At 46.5% G+C, this 14,090-nt stretch overlaps 1 protein-coding gene across 2 annotated transcripts in view; it reads left to right on the plus strand.

Moving 5' to 3' along the window:
- Positions 1-4,507: 4,507 nt before the first annotated feature.
- Positions 4,508-14,090, plus strand: part of LOC120997986 (L-amino-acid oxidase-like) — a 30,247-nt gene continuing 20,664 nt past the window's right edge. Inside the window, exon 1 of one of the 2 annotated variants that reach the window (XM_040428403.1) lies at positions 4,508-4,513. Coding sequence is in view for 1 of the 2 variants with exons in the window: in XM_040428388.1 (XP_040284322.1) it covers positions 13,771-13,783 (13 nt within the window). In the remaining variant the exon portion in view is untranslated. Of the gene's footprint in view, positions 4,514-13,690; positions 13,784-14,090 lie in introns of those variants that run through there. The other variant, XM_040428388.1, reaches the window with a different exon arrangement.

The following is a 14,090-nucleotide window of genomic DNA, read 5'->3' on the forward strand; positions in this document are numbered from 1 at the left end:
CTGTTTGAAGAGGCAGAGCACTCCTTGAGTGCCTCGGCCTCTTCCTAGGCCATGTGATATCACTGTACATCGGTCACATGGCCTAATTGCAGCTCAGCTTCATTGAAGTGAATGGAGCTGAGCTGCAATACCAAGCACAGCGGCTGTACTATGTGCCTATAGCCTATCAGAGGAACAGGGAAGGGAAACACCTCTTCCCTGCCCCACTGCACCGTTTATCTGTATCGCTGTCCTGAGGACGGTAATACAGATGAATATAGAGATAAAAAGCTACCACAATGGAAACACTCATCCCCCGCTGCTGCAGTCGCATCTCATCTGCCACAGACGCTTCACGCGGCAGTTATTTACATGGGCCCCTATGCAGCCGAACTGGCAGTGTAACACCCCAGAGTTGTGTTACGAAACTCTTATACCCCGCTACAATCTCCTAAGAGCATTAACCTTGTCATCTGATGTAATTTTACATTATATCCTCCCAAATGTGCATAAAACCTTGTTAAATCGAATTATTGCTGTAATTTCCATGTTCACCAGCAGGTGGCAGCAATGTGTTAGCAAGGACTTAAATTCAGTTTAATTTATATAGGCTGGAATAGTTTGTTCCAGCTTAGCTCCCCCCTCTGTGAGCAGAGTGGGCTATGCCCATATCCTGCAGCATGGGGAGAGAAGGAAGTTAGAGTCAGTGTGCCAGCCACCCCTGTTGAGGAAGGCTGTGTGTTAGCATTCAGGAGTGTAGCCCACCCCCTGCTAGGGGAAGGGTGTGCATGTTAGGAGCTCCCAGATATAAGGAACCAAACCAGGATCTTGTCTCGGCTGAGACATTGATCATCATCCCCAGCCTGAGCCCTGCAGCATCGGCTGGATGAATCAAGCAGACAACTCCAGTTACAGGAAGAAAGCATACCCTGAGAAGATAACTGTGAGTAAAGTCCAGAGACCAAGGAGAAGCCATATTCCTCCTCAGCTAGTCAGTCCCCATACAGCAGAAGATAGAGAGTGCAGAAGCCAAATTCCTGCCACAGTTTAGAGCTACAAAGCAGACATCCTTTCCTGCAAGCTCCAGGTTGATAAAGCAGAAGATAAATTCCTGCCAAACATTGCCAATACCTGCTGGGACCTAAGACTAAAGCTGTATCTTGCTTGGATGAAAGTTACAATCAGTAAAGACAAGTTTGAACTTCACCAAAGGTCTGGATCTCAATTACTGCTGCAAAATCCCTCTATTACTCCTACTATCACTACACTCAATTTATTGCAAGTGAGCCAGGATCCAGGAGTCCAGCCATACCCAGGTAGGAGACACCGTTGACGCAATTACTACTACTATACAGAGACATTACACCACTCTAGCATTCTTAACCTGGGGCGTGAGTTACAACACCTTGGAGGGCCCTATGACAATACCCTGTGCACGCTGCAACAAAACTATAGACTATTATACACATATCCTGACCCATTGCATTTTTGGCATCAGTGTAACCGTACCACGGTCATGCCTGTGCTCTATTGCAGCAGCACAGACAGTATGTCCACCCCTGATTTTATGGACAATCATCTTGGCTATCTCATACTGTACATAAACTGGACTTGCAACTATTTAGCATATGATTAGTTATGCAGATTCTTCTCATGTAACTGCATTGTTACTGTTTAGCTCCTGGTGGTGAAACAAAATTACAACCTGTTCTCACCTTCCCTAATAGCTTAGTGTGTTATTAGGTTGATTCCCAAGCGAAAGGTTGCTGGTTGGAATCGAGGAACAGCCATGAAGAAGATTTGTCACTGGCCTTGGAAGGCTGCTGGGAGTCTGTAGCACTCACCAGAGCATCGGTGAGTGCAGTGGCTCCCTGAAACAACTGATCAGCAGGGGTGCTGGGACTCAAACCCCAGCCGATGTGATAATGATGACCTATCCCATCATGTAACATGTGAATTTTGATAAGAACACAGACTTGCGGCAAAATCAGTAGTGGATATTCTATTGCTGATAATCCACCCTGTGTGGCTACAACCACTGCATTTAACTCTGCTGGTAATTTATCCATATGAATAAATAGTAGATTTTAACTATACAATGGCATAAGGCCATTGTGTCACGCTTCGGTGTGGGAGGAAAACACCAAACCGAGCATAAGAGGGAAGGGTAAACAGGGAATCAGGCCTGAGAACTAGGGAAAGAAGGTGGACACCTCCTAGTAAAACCCTAATCAAAAACCCTAACCCAGGACCGACCTTATCCGGGTAAGACCTGTGAAAAGCCCAAGAAATAGACAGTTGTACCCCCAGTCGAGTACAGAATGCCTTCCAGAATCTGGAAACAAACTGAATCCCACGATCCGAGACCATGTCAGACGGAATGCCATGGAGTTCCACAGTGTTGTCAACAAACACTTGCGCAAGTGTTTTAGCATTAGGTAGGCCCGGCAACGCTATAAAGTGCACTATTTTACTAAAGCGATCAACTACCACCAGAATAACTGTCTTTTCTGAAGAATTAGGTAGATCAGTGATAAAATCCATGGATAAGTGAGTCCATGGTCTGGACGAGGTGGGCAATGGAAGTAGAGATCCGGAAGGTCGAGTATGTGTCACCTTAGCACGTGCACAGGTAGTGCAGGCTGACACATAGTCCTCAACATACTTACGCAACCCTGGCCACCAGAGTCTACGAGAGATGAGGGTGTCCCGTAAGAACCGTACAGTGATGTTCCTCAAACACCTTGTGACACAATTCTGATGGACAAGAATCCAATGTGTCTCCCTGGGCCTTCAACACCTTCACCTCTAGGTCAGGGTAAAGAGCAGATATCATCACCCCTTCCGACAGAATAGGACTCGGATTTTCAAAATCACCACCTCCAGGACATTCTTAACCCCAGGACGATAGGTGACAATGAAATTGAATCTGGTGAAAAACAAAGACCATCTGGCTTGTCTCGGGCTCAGTCGTTTAGCCGACTCCAGGTAAGCCAGGTTTTTATGATCTGTGAACACCGTGATCGGATGAATCGACCCTTCCAACCAATGACGCCATTCCTCAAAAGCCAACTTAATGGTCAGTAACTCTCTGTTACCCACATCATAATTTCTCTCTGCGGCAGAAAGTTTTTTAGAGAAAAAGGCACATGGACGCTATTTACCAGGTGACGGGTCCTGCGATAAAACTGCTCCTACCCCGACCTTGGACGCGTCCACTTCCACAATGATAGGTTGTGATACATCCTGCTGCACCAATATAGGGCCAGAAGAGCAGCATTTCTTAATCGCAGAAAAGGCTCGCAACGTCGAATGAGACCACACTGAGACATCTGTCCCTTTCTTAGTCATGTCAGTTAAGGGTTTTAATATTAAATAATACATTTTTGGTAATAGTTGGTAAACCCCAAAAACCGCATAAGAGTCTTCAGATTTTCGGGTCTATCCCAGTCAAATACAGCACAGACTGGATCCATTCGAAAACCTTAAGATGACAACAGGTAGCCCAAGCACCTCCTGTACAGCAAAAACACACTTATCTAATTTTGTGTACAATTTATTATCTCTTAGGATTTGTAGCACCTGTCTAACATGATCCTGATATGTTTCCATGTCCAGGGAATAAACTAGAATGTCATCCAAATACACGACTACAAACCTCCCCACAAGGTGATGAAAAATGTCATTCACAAAATGCTGGAAAACCGCAGGAGCATTGGTCAACCTGAAAGGCAGGAGTATTAAAAGCCGTCTTCCATTCATCCCCTTTCTTTTTTTTTTTTTTTTTTTTTGTGCACTTTTAGAAAAACAATGGTAAGCAAAGGCAACATGCCAATAATCATAGCGAAGTGTGCACAATAGTTTTACATAGCAATATGTCAAAGACAAACTAATAACAGTTTATAGATATAAACAAAAGTTAAAGAGAATCTGTCACCTGCTTTAACCATTTTTAAGCTGGCACCATCGCTATGTGGACTAAAGTACCTTATTTCCAGCAGTCTTCTTTTTACTTGATTTCGTTTTGTAGTTTTGATATAAAAGCGCTTTTTATGATATGCTAATTAGGGTCCAAGGAGCCCAGAGGGGCGTTTTTTCCCCTCTCCGGAGCCCAGTGACGCCCCCCTGCAGTGCCCAGCCCGCCTTAATTTGAATTCAAATTAAGGCGGGCTGGGCACTGCAGGGGGGCGTCACTGGGCTCCGGAGAGTGGAAAAAACGCCCCTCTGGGCTCCTTGGACCCTAATTAGCATATCATAAAAAGCACTTTTATATTAAAACTACAAAACGAAATCAAGTAAAAAGAAGACTGCTGGAAAAAAGGTACTTTAGTCCACATAGCGATGGTGCCAGCTTAAAAATGGTTAAAGCAGGTGACAGATTCCCTTTAAAGTTAAAACCTTTCCCTCCCCCCGCCCTCCCTGGCCCCCTAGGATGTCTGTTATTTCACCAAAATTTTCTAAATTTTACTAATTCAAAGGTCTCTCCACATTAATCTCCTATTTTGAGCTTCCCCAAGGTGCCTCTTAGAGCCTCTGTGGCATACCATTCTGTGTATTGAAAGGTCTGTATGATTTTCGTAATTTCCGACTGAGTAACATGTTTACAATAAAGCGCCTCCATTTGTTGAAAAAATTTGTCTTTTTTTGTCTTTTTGGGTTTCGGTATCTAATTTGTCAATATACAGTACAGACCAAAAGTTTGGACACACCTTCTCATTCAAAGAGTTTTCTTTATTTTCATGACATCAAAACTATGAATTAACACATGTGAAATTATATACATAACAAACAAGTGTGAAACAACTGAAAATATGTCATATTCTAGGTTCTTCAAAGTAGCCACCTTTTGCTTTGATTACTGCTTTGCACTCTCTTGGCGTTCTCTTGATGAGCTTCAAGAGGTAGTCCCCTGAAATGGTCTTCCAACAGTCTTGAAGGAGTTCCCAGAGATGCTTAGCACTTGTTGGCCCTTTTGCCTTCACTCGGCGGTCCAGCTCACCCCAAACCATCTCGATTGGGTTCAGGTCCGGTGACTGTGGAGGCCAGGTCATCTGGCGCAGCACCCCATCACTCTCCTTCATGGTCAAATAGCCCCTACTTTCAAAGTTTTCCCAATTTTTCGGCTGACTGACTGACCTTCATTTCTTAAAGTAATGATGGCCACTCGTTTTTCTTTACTTAGCTGCTTTTTTCTTGCCATAATACAAATTCTAACAGTCTATTCAGTAGGACTATCAGCTGTGTATCCACCTGACTTCTCATCAACGCCACTAATGGTCCCAACCCCATTTATAAGGCAAGAAATCCCACTTATTAAACCTGACAGGACACACCTGTGAAGTGAAAACCATTTCAGGGGACTACCTCTTGAAGCTCATCAAGAGAATGCCAAGAGTGTGCAAAGCAGTATTCAAAGCAAAAGGTGGCTACTTTGAAGAACCTAGAATATGACATATTTTCAGTTGTTTCACACTTGTTTGTTAAGTATATAATTCCACATGTGTTAATTCATAGTTTTGATGCCTTCAGTGTGAATCTACAATTTTCATAGTCATGAAAATAAAGAAAACTCTTTGAATGAGAAGGTGTGTCCAAACTTTTGGTCTGTACTGTACATGAAATAAGACATTTGAGATAAAACCTCTTGAAGCAACGGAACTCGCTTTTCTAACCATTGCCTCAGAAGGCATCTCAAGGAGACCAAAAGGGCCACATCCACGATCAAATTGAGTTTAGGTGTATCTTTAAAGATATGGAAAAGGACATTTTCCGGAGAGAGAGGCAGTGAGATCCCCCATGTCAGGGGCGTAGCTAGAAATGACTGGGCCCCATAGCAAAAAAATCTCCCACCCCCACATACCTCTCCGACCTCGCCGCCACATCCGCAGCTCCTCATGCACTTTGGACGGTTACGCGTAGGACTGAGCACAGACAGTTGGTCACTGGCAATGCATTTGTGCCAGTGTAGGAAATGTATGAATCCAAATGTCTGTGTATTAAAGTAGGACTAGTCAGAACTGCCACCCAGACGGCGGGACCACTCCAGTCCTGGGACAAAAAGTGTGGGAACTCACCCAAGATCCACTGCCACCCCGACCCCCCCCCCCCCCAACAAAAAAATAAATAAAATATATATATATATATATATAAATATATATTTCACAGAAAATTCAGTGCAACATAAAACATAAACAAAAACTGGAATTTGCTCTATATGAATTTTGCGCTAATGTTCAGACACAATTCTTTCATATTAAAAGCTCCCCTAAGGGGTGCTGGCTGGCTTAGCCTCAGGGGTGCTGACAGGCTTGGCCTCAGGGGTGTTGGGTGGCTTGGCCTCAGGGGTGCTGGCAGGCTTGGCCTCAGGGGTGCTAACAGGCTTGGCCTCAGGGGTGCTGGCTGGCTTGGCCTCAGGGGTGCTGGCTGGCTTGGCCTCTGGGGTGCTGGCTCACTTGGCCGGGCAGAAGGAGTGTGGGAGACTGTGAGGCCTTTTTTCTCCAAGCTGCTCTGGAAAAAAAAAAATCATTATACCTCAGGTCAGACCACCAATCATACCCCCAATGTTAATCAGACCTCAGCTAACAGCCCCAATGATATCCCCAATGTTAATAAGACCCCAATAAGACCTCAGATAACACCTTAGCTCAGACCACAATATGAATGACCCCCAATCAGACCTCAGATAAGAGCCCCATGCCTCATAGCAGCCCCCAGTAGCCTCATAGCAGCCTCCAGTAGCCTTATAGGAGCCCCCAGTAGCCTCAAGGCAGCCCCCAGTAGCCTCTCCATCAGCCCCAGTGCCTCTCACCAGCCCCCAGTGCCTCTCACCAGCCCCAGTGCCTCTCCATCAGCCCCCAGTGCCTCTCACCAGCCCCCAGTGCCTCTCCATCAGCCCCCAGTGCCTCTCCATCAGCCCCCAGTGCCTCTCCATCAGCCCCCAGTGCCTCTTACCAGCCCCCAGTGCCTCTCCATCAGCCCCCAGTGCCTCTCAATCAGCCCCCAGTGCCTCTCCACCAGCCCCTAGTGCCTCTCCATCAGCCCCCAGTGCGCCCTCCCCGGTATTAAAATCATTGGTGGGCAGTGCGCCCCCCCGCTATTAAAATAATTGGTTTAGTGCGCCCCCCGGTATTAAAATCATTGGTGTTCAGTGCACCCTCCCCTGTATTAAAATAATTGGTGTTCAGTGCACCCCCCTGTGCAGCCCCCAGTGCCTCTCACCAGCCCCCAGTGCCTCTCCATCAGCCCCAGTGCCTCTCCATCAGCCCCCAGTGCCTCTCACCAGCCCCCAGTGCCTCTCCATCAGCCCCCAGTGCCTCTCAATCAGCCCCAAGTGCCTCTCAATCAGCCCCCAGTGCCTCTCAATCAGCCCCCAGTGCCTCTCTATCAGCCCCCAGTGCCTCTCAATCATCCCCAAGTGCCTCTCAATCAGCCCCCAGTGCCTCTCCATCAGCCCCCAGTGCCTCTCAATCATCCCCAAGTGCCTCTCCATCAGCCCCCAGTGCCTCTCCATCAGCCCCCAGTGCCTCTCCATCAGCCCCCAGTGCCTCTCAATCATCCCCAAGTGCCTCTCAATCAGCCCCCAGTGCCTCTCCATCAGCCCCCAGTGCCTCTCAATCATCCCCAAGTGCCTCTCAATCAGCCCCCAGTGCCTCTCCATCAGCCCCCAGTGCCTCTCAATCATCCCCAAGTGCCTCTCAATCAGCCCCCAGTGCCTCTCAATCAGCCCCCAGTGCCTCTAAATCAGCCCTCAGTGCCTCTCAATCAGCCCCCAGTGCCTCTCACCAGCCCCCAGTGCCTCTCCACCAGCCCCTAGTGACTCTCCATCAGCCCCCAGTGCGCCCTCCCCGGTATTAAAATCATTGGTGGGCAGTGCGCCCCCCCCCCCCCGGTATTAAAATAATTGGTTTAGTGCGCCCCCCCGGTATTAAAATCATTGGTGTTCAGTGCACCCTCCCCTGTATTCAAATCATTGGTGTTCAGTGCACCCCCCCTCCCCTGTATTAAAATCATTGGTGGGCAGTGCGCCCCCCCCCAGTATTATAATCATTGGTGGGCAGTGCAAGCCCTCCCCCCCAGTATTATTATCATTGGTGGGCAGTGCAAGCCCCCCCCCAGTATTAAAATCATCGGTGGGCAGTGCGCCCTCCCCCAACCCCCCACCCCCAACATTGGTGGCAGCGGCAGTTCCAATCGGAGTCCCAGCAGTGTAATGCTGGTGCTCCGATCGGTTACCATGGCAGCCAGGATGCTACTGAAGTCCTGGCTGCCATGGTCAGTTAGTCAGCACAGCATACTTACATGCGCTGTGGCCGCCTGACGCTCCTTCTTCTTGTTACTCACAGGTCTGTGCGGCGCATTGCTTATGCTTATAGCAATGCACCGCACAGACCTGTGACGAGTTACAAGAAGGAGGAGTGCCCAGCGGCCACAGCGCATGTAAGTATGCTGTGCGACTAACTGACCATGGCAGCCAGGACTTCAGTAGCATCCTGGCTGCCATGGTAACCAACCGGAGCCCCAGCATTACACTGCTGGGACTCCGATCGGAACTGCCGCTGCCACCAATGATGGGGGGGGGGATCGGGGAGGGGGAAGGCCACCCCCTATCGTACACAGATGATTTATTTTAATCCTCAGCCGGCGGCCCGGGCCCCCAGTGGCGTAGGGCCCTATAGCCATTTCTATGGCTGCTATAGCGATCCCTACGCCACTGCCCCATGTCTCTGCTATCCATCCAACAATCATTTCCCAGTAGTCTTGTACCTTGGGACATGACCAACTACAGTGGGCTAAGTCTGCCCCCATCAGATCACATTTTGGACATGCCGTGATATAATTTTGGTCTGCCTTCTTTTTAGCTATGTTAAATGCATATATGGCCTGGTGGATCAGACAAAAGTGTGACTCTCCCCATCTCTCACACGAACCGCCCTACATATCCTGGTACATCCCTACAAGACATCTTCAGCAGGAAGCGTCGTGCCCAGATTTCATCCCCTTTCTTGATCCTAACCAGATTCTATGCCCCCCCTTAAATCCAACTTGGAGAACACCTTGGCACCAATAATCTGGTTAAACAAATCGAGAATCAAAGTAAGAGGGTAAGGATCACGAACAGTAATTCGATTGAGTTCACGGAAATCCAGACATGGCCGAAGACCTCTGTCCTTTTTTTTGCTGCCACTGAAGGCTTAGAAGGTCTTATGTGTCCTTTAGCCAAAGTCTCGGTAATATACTCTTTAATGGCCGTTCTTTCAGGTCCAGAAAGGTTATACAACCTAGATTTGGGCAACTTAGCTCCGGGAATAAGGTTGATAGGACAATCATATTCCCGATGCGGAGGTAAATCCTGGCATCTACTCTCAGAAAACACGTTGGCAAAATCTGATATAAAAGAGGGTAATGTCTTAGTAGTTAAAACAGAAAAATATGTATTCAGACAATTGTCAATGCAATAATCACCCCAATCCAGAATCTGTCTAGCTTGCCAATCGAGGGTTGGATTGTGCTTGCTTAACGACGGTAAACCCAGAACCTCCGGAGCAAGGAGACCCTCCAACACAAAACACAAGATAAATTCTTGATGAAAGTCAACCACTCTTAATCTAATATCATGCACTACTGGGCTAGAGGTGTATAATCAATAGCAAAAATGGAAATGTTTTTTTCTAATGCACTCGGTGACAACCCATGCATACGGACGAACTGAGCATCAGTCTGGTTCACCCCGGCCCCGCTGTCGATAAACATCTAAATCCCCACAGTCTTTGACTCTAGCAGTCAGGAGAAATCGGGTACTACCAGTAAAAGACAAATGCACATTTTCTGACTCTCCTCTCACCCCTCCAAGAGTCAGATTAGAATGAAATGTCCCTTTTTTTTTTCTTTTTCCGTTAAATGCATGGACATACTCTGATAAAATGTCCCTTTTGTCCGCATAAAAAACACACTCCCTTCCTTTTACCAGTATGCTTAAAAGCGAATCCAGGAGTAGCTCCCCCTAATTGCATGGGTTCGTCCCCAGACATAAACCCAGGAGTAGCTTCACCCAAAGTGTCAGAGGAGGATGATACATCATGTGATAGTACGTCCCGAGAGTGGGGGCCCCGAGATCTCTCTCTCAGGCGTCTATCAAAGCGTATAGCCAGAGACATAGCAGCCTCCAGAGACACTGGGGTTTCTTGAAAGGCCAAAGCGTCCTTCAGCCTCTCTGATAACCTTTGACAAAACTGGCTACGGAGGGCAGGATCATTCCACTCCATATCCGTAGTCCACCTCCTAAACTCAGAGCAATACATCTCAGTGGAACAATCACCCAGGCGCAGCTTGGTTTTGGCTAGAGAGGTCCGATCCGGATCATCATAAATAAGAATAGAAAAATTCATCTACCGACAGGAAAGACTGCGATCTGGTCAGCAGAGAAAAAGCCCATGACTGCGCATCCCCCTTAAGCAAGGAAATAACCACACCGACTCGCTGTTTCTCATCCCCAGATGAGTGTGGACGTAGCCTAAAATATAGTTTGTACGCCTCCCTAAACAAAATGAAATTATCACGTCCCCCAGAGAATCTGTCCGGGAGGCCAACTTTAGGTTAAAGACAGGCCTGGTAACCACCACCACCACTAGGACCAGCAGCTTGTGGTCTCTGCATCTGCGAGACGGTCATGCGGAGGTCAGCTACCTCCAAAGACAGTCAGACCTGCCAGTGCAGCAATAGGATCCATGGCTGCACACAAACAAAAATGACGGTTTTGGCGGTTTATAATGTCACGCTTCGGTGTGGGAGGGAAACACCACAGCGAGCATAAGAGGGAAGAGGGAAACAGGGAATCAGGCCTGAGAACTAGGGAAGGAAGAAGGACACCTCCTAGTAAAACCCTAGCCAAAATCCTGGCTTGACTACCAGTATGAACAGACCCCAGAGGTAGGTGTGTTCATACGCAGGAATACCTAGAGTCCTGTCTAGCCCTATAGGACCCTGGAACTAATGGCAGGGACGAGACTACCTGTTCCTCCAATGATACAGGCCTGATACAAACAATAGGGAAATGCAACACACAGAACCCAAACAAAATACAAAAAGGGAAAGGGAAGACAACTTCAAAGGAGCAGTGAAAGCACTAGGAAGTCCGCTGAGATTCACACACCAGGAATCCACAACTGAAACTGAAGCTATAAACTGCACAGCATTGCAACAATGAATAAGGAAGATTAAATGATTACATTAGCAACACCTGAGGCAAGGGGAGTGGACATTACCAGAAACAACACAGACGCCTATTGATCCACATGGAAAACCTGTCAGATCAAACCACGTGTTGCCAATCTCACTGATCTCCTGCCAGCTGTTGCGGGAGCGTCCGTGACAATATGGTGGTTAAACAAGTTTAAAATGAAACATTTTAATTACACATATGGAAATAGCGGTGTAACTTGCCCAGTGCTTGGGCACCTCCCTGAAACAAAGGTGATGTTCTCGTTTTTGTAAGCTGCTCAGACTCACTTAGAACTTACAGACAATTGCGGGGAAACTCCTGTCACCACCTGCCCTGGACAAGGACACTCTTGTTCTGACTCCTCAGGTCCACCCTGCAGTCGCTAGTGCTGTACCCCTATGACTGCTCCCAGGTCCACCCAGGCACTATTCTGGAAACTTCTGTATGGATTGCTCAGCCACAACCTACAGACTACTCTTCTGTAGGTGGGAACTACTCCCCCTTTTTATCTTCTTAAAAGCACTGCCCAGCGGTAGCACTCAGCAACATGCCTTTAAGTACTCCCACCAAGAGGGCCAGATCAACATGGCACCCTGGACCATGCCTAAAAGGAGGAGTACACTTTTCAAAGGGACACTCACTGCAGTCACTGAAAATATATTCAACAATAGTAAGCATAATGTCAGCACACATAACATATTAAAGAACCACATAGTAGAAGGGGAATAACAAAGATTCCATGGGCTGCTGGATAAACTGTAGGCCCAATAATGACCTGCGGTGGGATTGTCCCAGAATTTTAGACAGTAAGTCTTTAGACTGATGAAAAATAATGTATATGTGGCAGGACTATGACAATATCTTCATCTTGCCTTGCTCAATGTATATCAACAGAATGAAGAGATAGACAGCATCACTCTAATTTGGGACCACAGTCATGGGTCGTATCCATAAGTGTTCACGTCCAATGGTGCCCACGGTCTTGGGCTTTAGCTCAGGAACCCCAATGCATCATAGGTAAGTATGGAACGGCAGAACTCCATATAGATTTTAAAAAAAAGCTGGTGTTTTATTTACCCAACATAGTAGCGTTTTGACTTCCATGAGTCTTTATCAATGTATATCAGTATATAGTGGCCTAGATCCACTTAAAGGGAACCTGTGACCATAAAAATGCAGTGTAATCTGCAGGCAGCATGTTATAGAGCAGGAGAAGCTGAGCAGATTGATATACAGTGGCTCCTTGAGTTTAATTAATTCATCAGTTGCAGGATGACTACTGAATGTTGAAACCATTGTAACTTGAGTCCATAACTCTGTGGAAAACTAGTAATTGATTCCAAAGCCCCAAATGTCATCCCTAAATAAGAGAAAATTAAGATTTTAAGGGGTTGTCTCACTTCAGCAAATGGCTGTTATCATGTACACAAAGTTAATACAAGGCACTTACTAATGTATTGTGATCCATATTGTCTCCTTTGCTGGCCTGATTAATTAATTTCTCCATCACATTATTCACTGCTCATATCCAGGGGCAGGAGTGGACTGGCCATAGACCCTTCAGGGAAATTTCCCAGTGGGCCAATGCCCAGAAGGCTGCCTGAGCCCTTCTCACGGCTGCTGAAAACCTGAATACTGCAGCGAGGGTGGTGGCATTTGGCGCTGCACTGTGGTATTTGGTTCTGCAGGGGAGGTATTTTGTGCTGCACTACATTATTGCTGGCCCTGGCTACTTGTGTTGGCCATGCTTACTTGTTTTTCCCCGCCGTCTGTCAATTTGGACTTGCCTACAACATGAGGCCTCTTTTAGGTTTCCAGGGTCACTTTAAGTCCGCCCCTGTCCAGGGGTTACAACCACTCTGGAATCCAGCAGAGTTGGCCATGCATGCATACTGTAAGGCCTCTTGCACACAAACGTTTTTTTCTTCCGTTTCCGTTACGTTTTTTGCTTTCCGTACACGGACCGTATACAGAACCATTCATTTCAATGGATCCGCAAAAAAAACTGGAAGGTACTCTTTATGCCTTACGTTTCCGTATTTCCGTTCCGTTTAAAGATAGAACATGTCCTATTATTGTCCGCATAACGGACAAGGATAGTACTGTTCTATCAGGGGCCAGCTGTTCCATTCCGCAAAAAACGGAATGCACACAGACGTCATCCGTATTTTTTGCGGAACGCAAAATACTGAAAAAGCCATACGGTGGTGTGCAAGAGGCCTAAGAAAAAGTTTTATCTTTTCCCATAAAACTATAAATCAATCTGCTCAGCTCCACTGCTGCCTGCAGATTGCACCTTTCAATGTCACAGGTTCCCTTTTTAGGTCACCATGCACCTTCACTGCCCCTGGAAGAAATCAACCAGGAATAAGATGCAATATAAATTATGACTAGGTACATGTTGCTTCACAAGCTATTTAATGCTAATTGCATGTGTCATAACAAGATATTTAGTACCTGTCAACATATTATGCAAAACAGCATAAGCTCATCCTACTACTCCCATCTGAAGATACTATATAAGTATTATTACCCAGTGGATACCTTATTGGAACATTGCATTAGAAAAAGATATGGACATGTTTGGTATGTAGCATATTTTCCAATGTTCTTTCTAGTCTGTATTTTTAGATATATTATATAGCATCACCTAATTGTGGAGCCTTAGAAAACAAATATTCAACCTCTCAGCAAGTTGCTTGTTAGATTTTCTTTGCTTTGTGAATGTGGCATTAGAATGAGTCATATATCAGGTTGAGCACCTACAGTACCAGTGATGTTCTATCCCGGGCAGCTGCTTCCATGGATAAGATATCTGTCTGCAATAAAGGAAGAATCTTCAGGGCATATATTCTGACGAAATTTCTGTGCCTTAAGATTAGTTCATGTGAAT

Source organism: Bufo bufo, chromosome 1, assembly GCF_905171765.1.
Source record: "Bufo bufo chromosome 1, aBufBuf1.1, whole genome shotgun sequence".
Classification (NCBI taxonomy): Eukaryota; Metazoa; Chordata; class Amphibia; order Anura; family Bufonidae; genus Bufo; species Bufo bufo.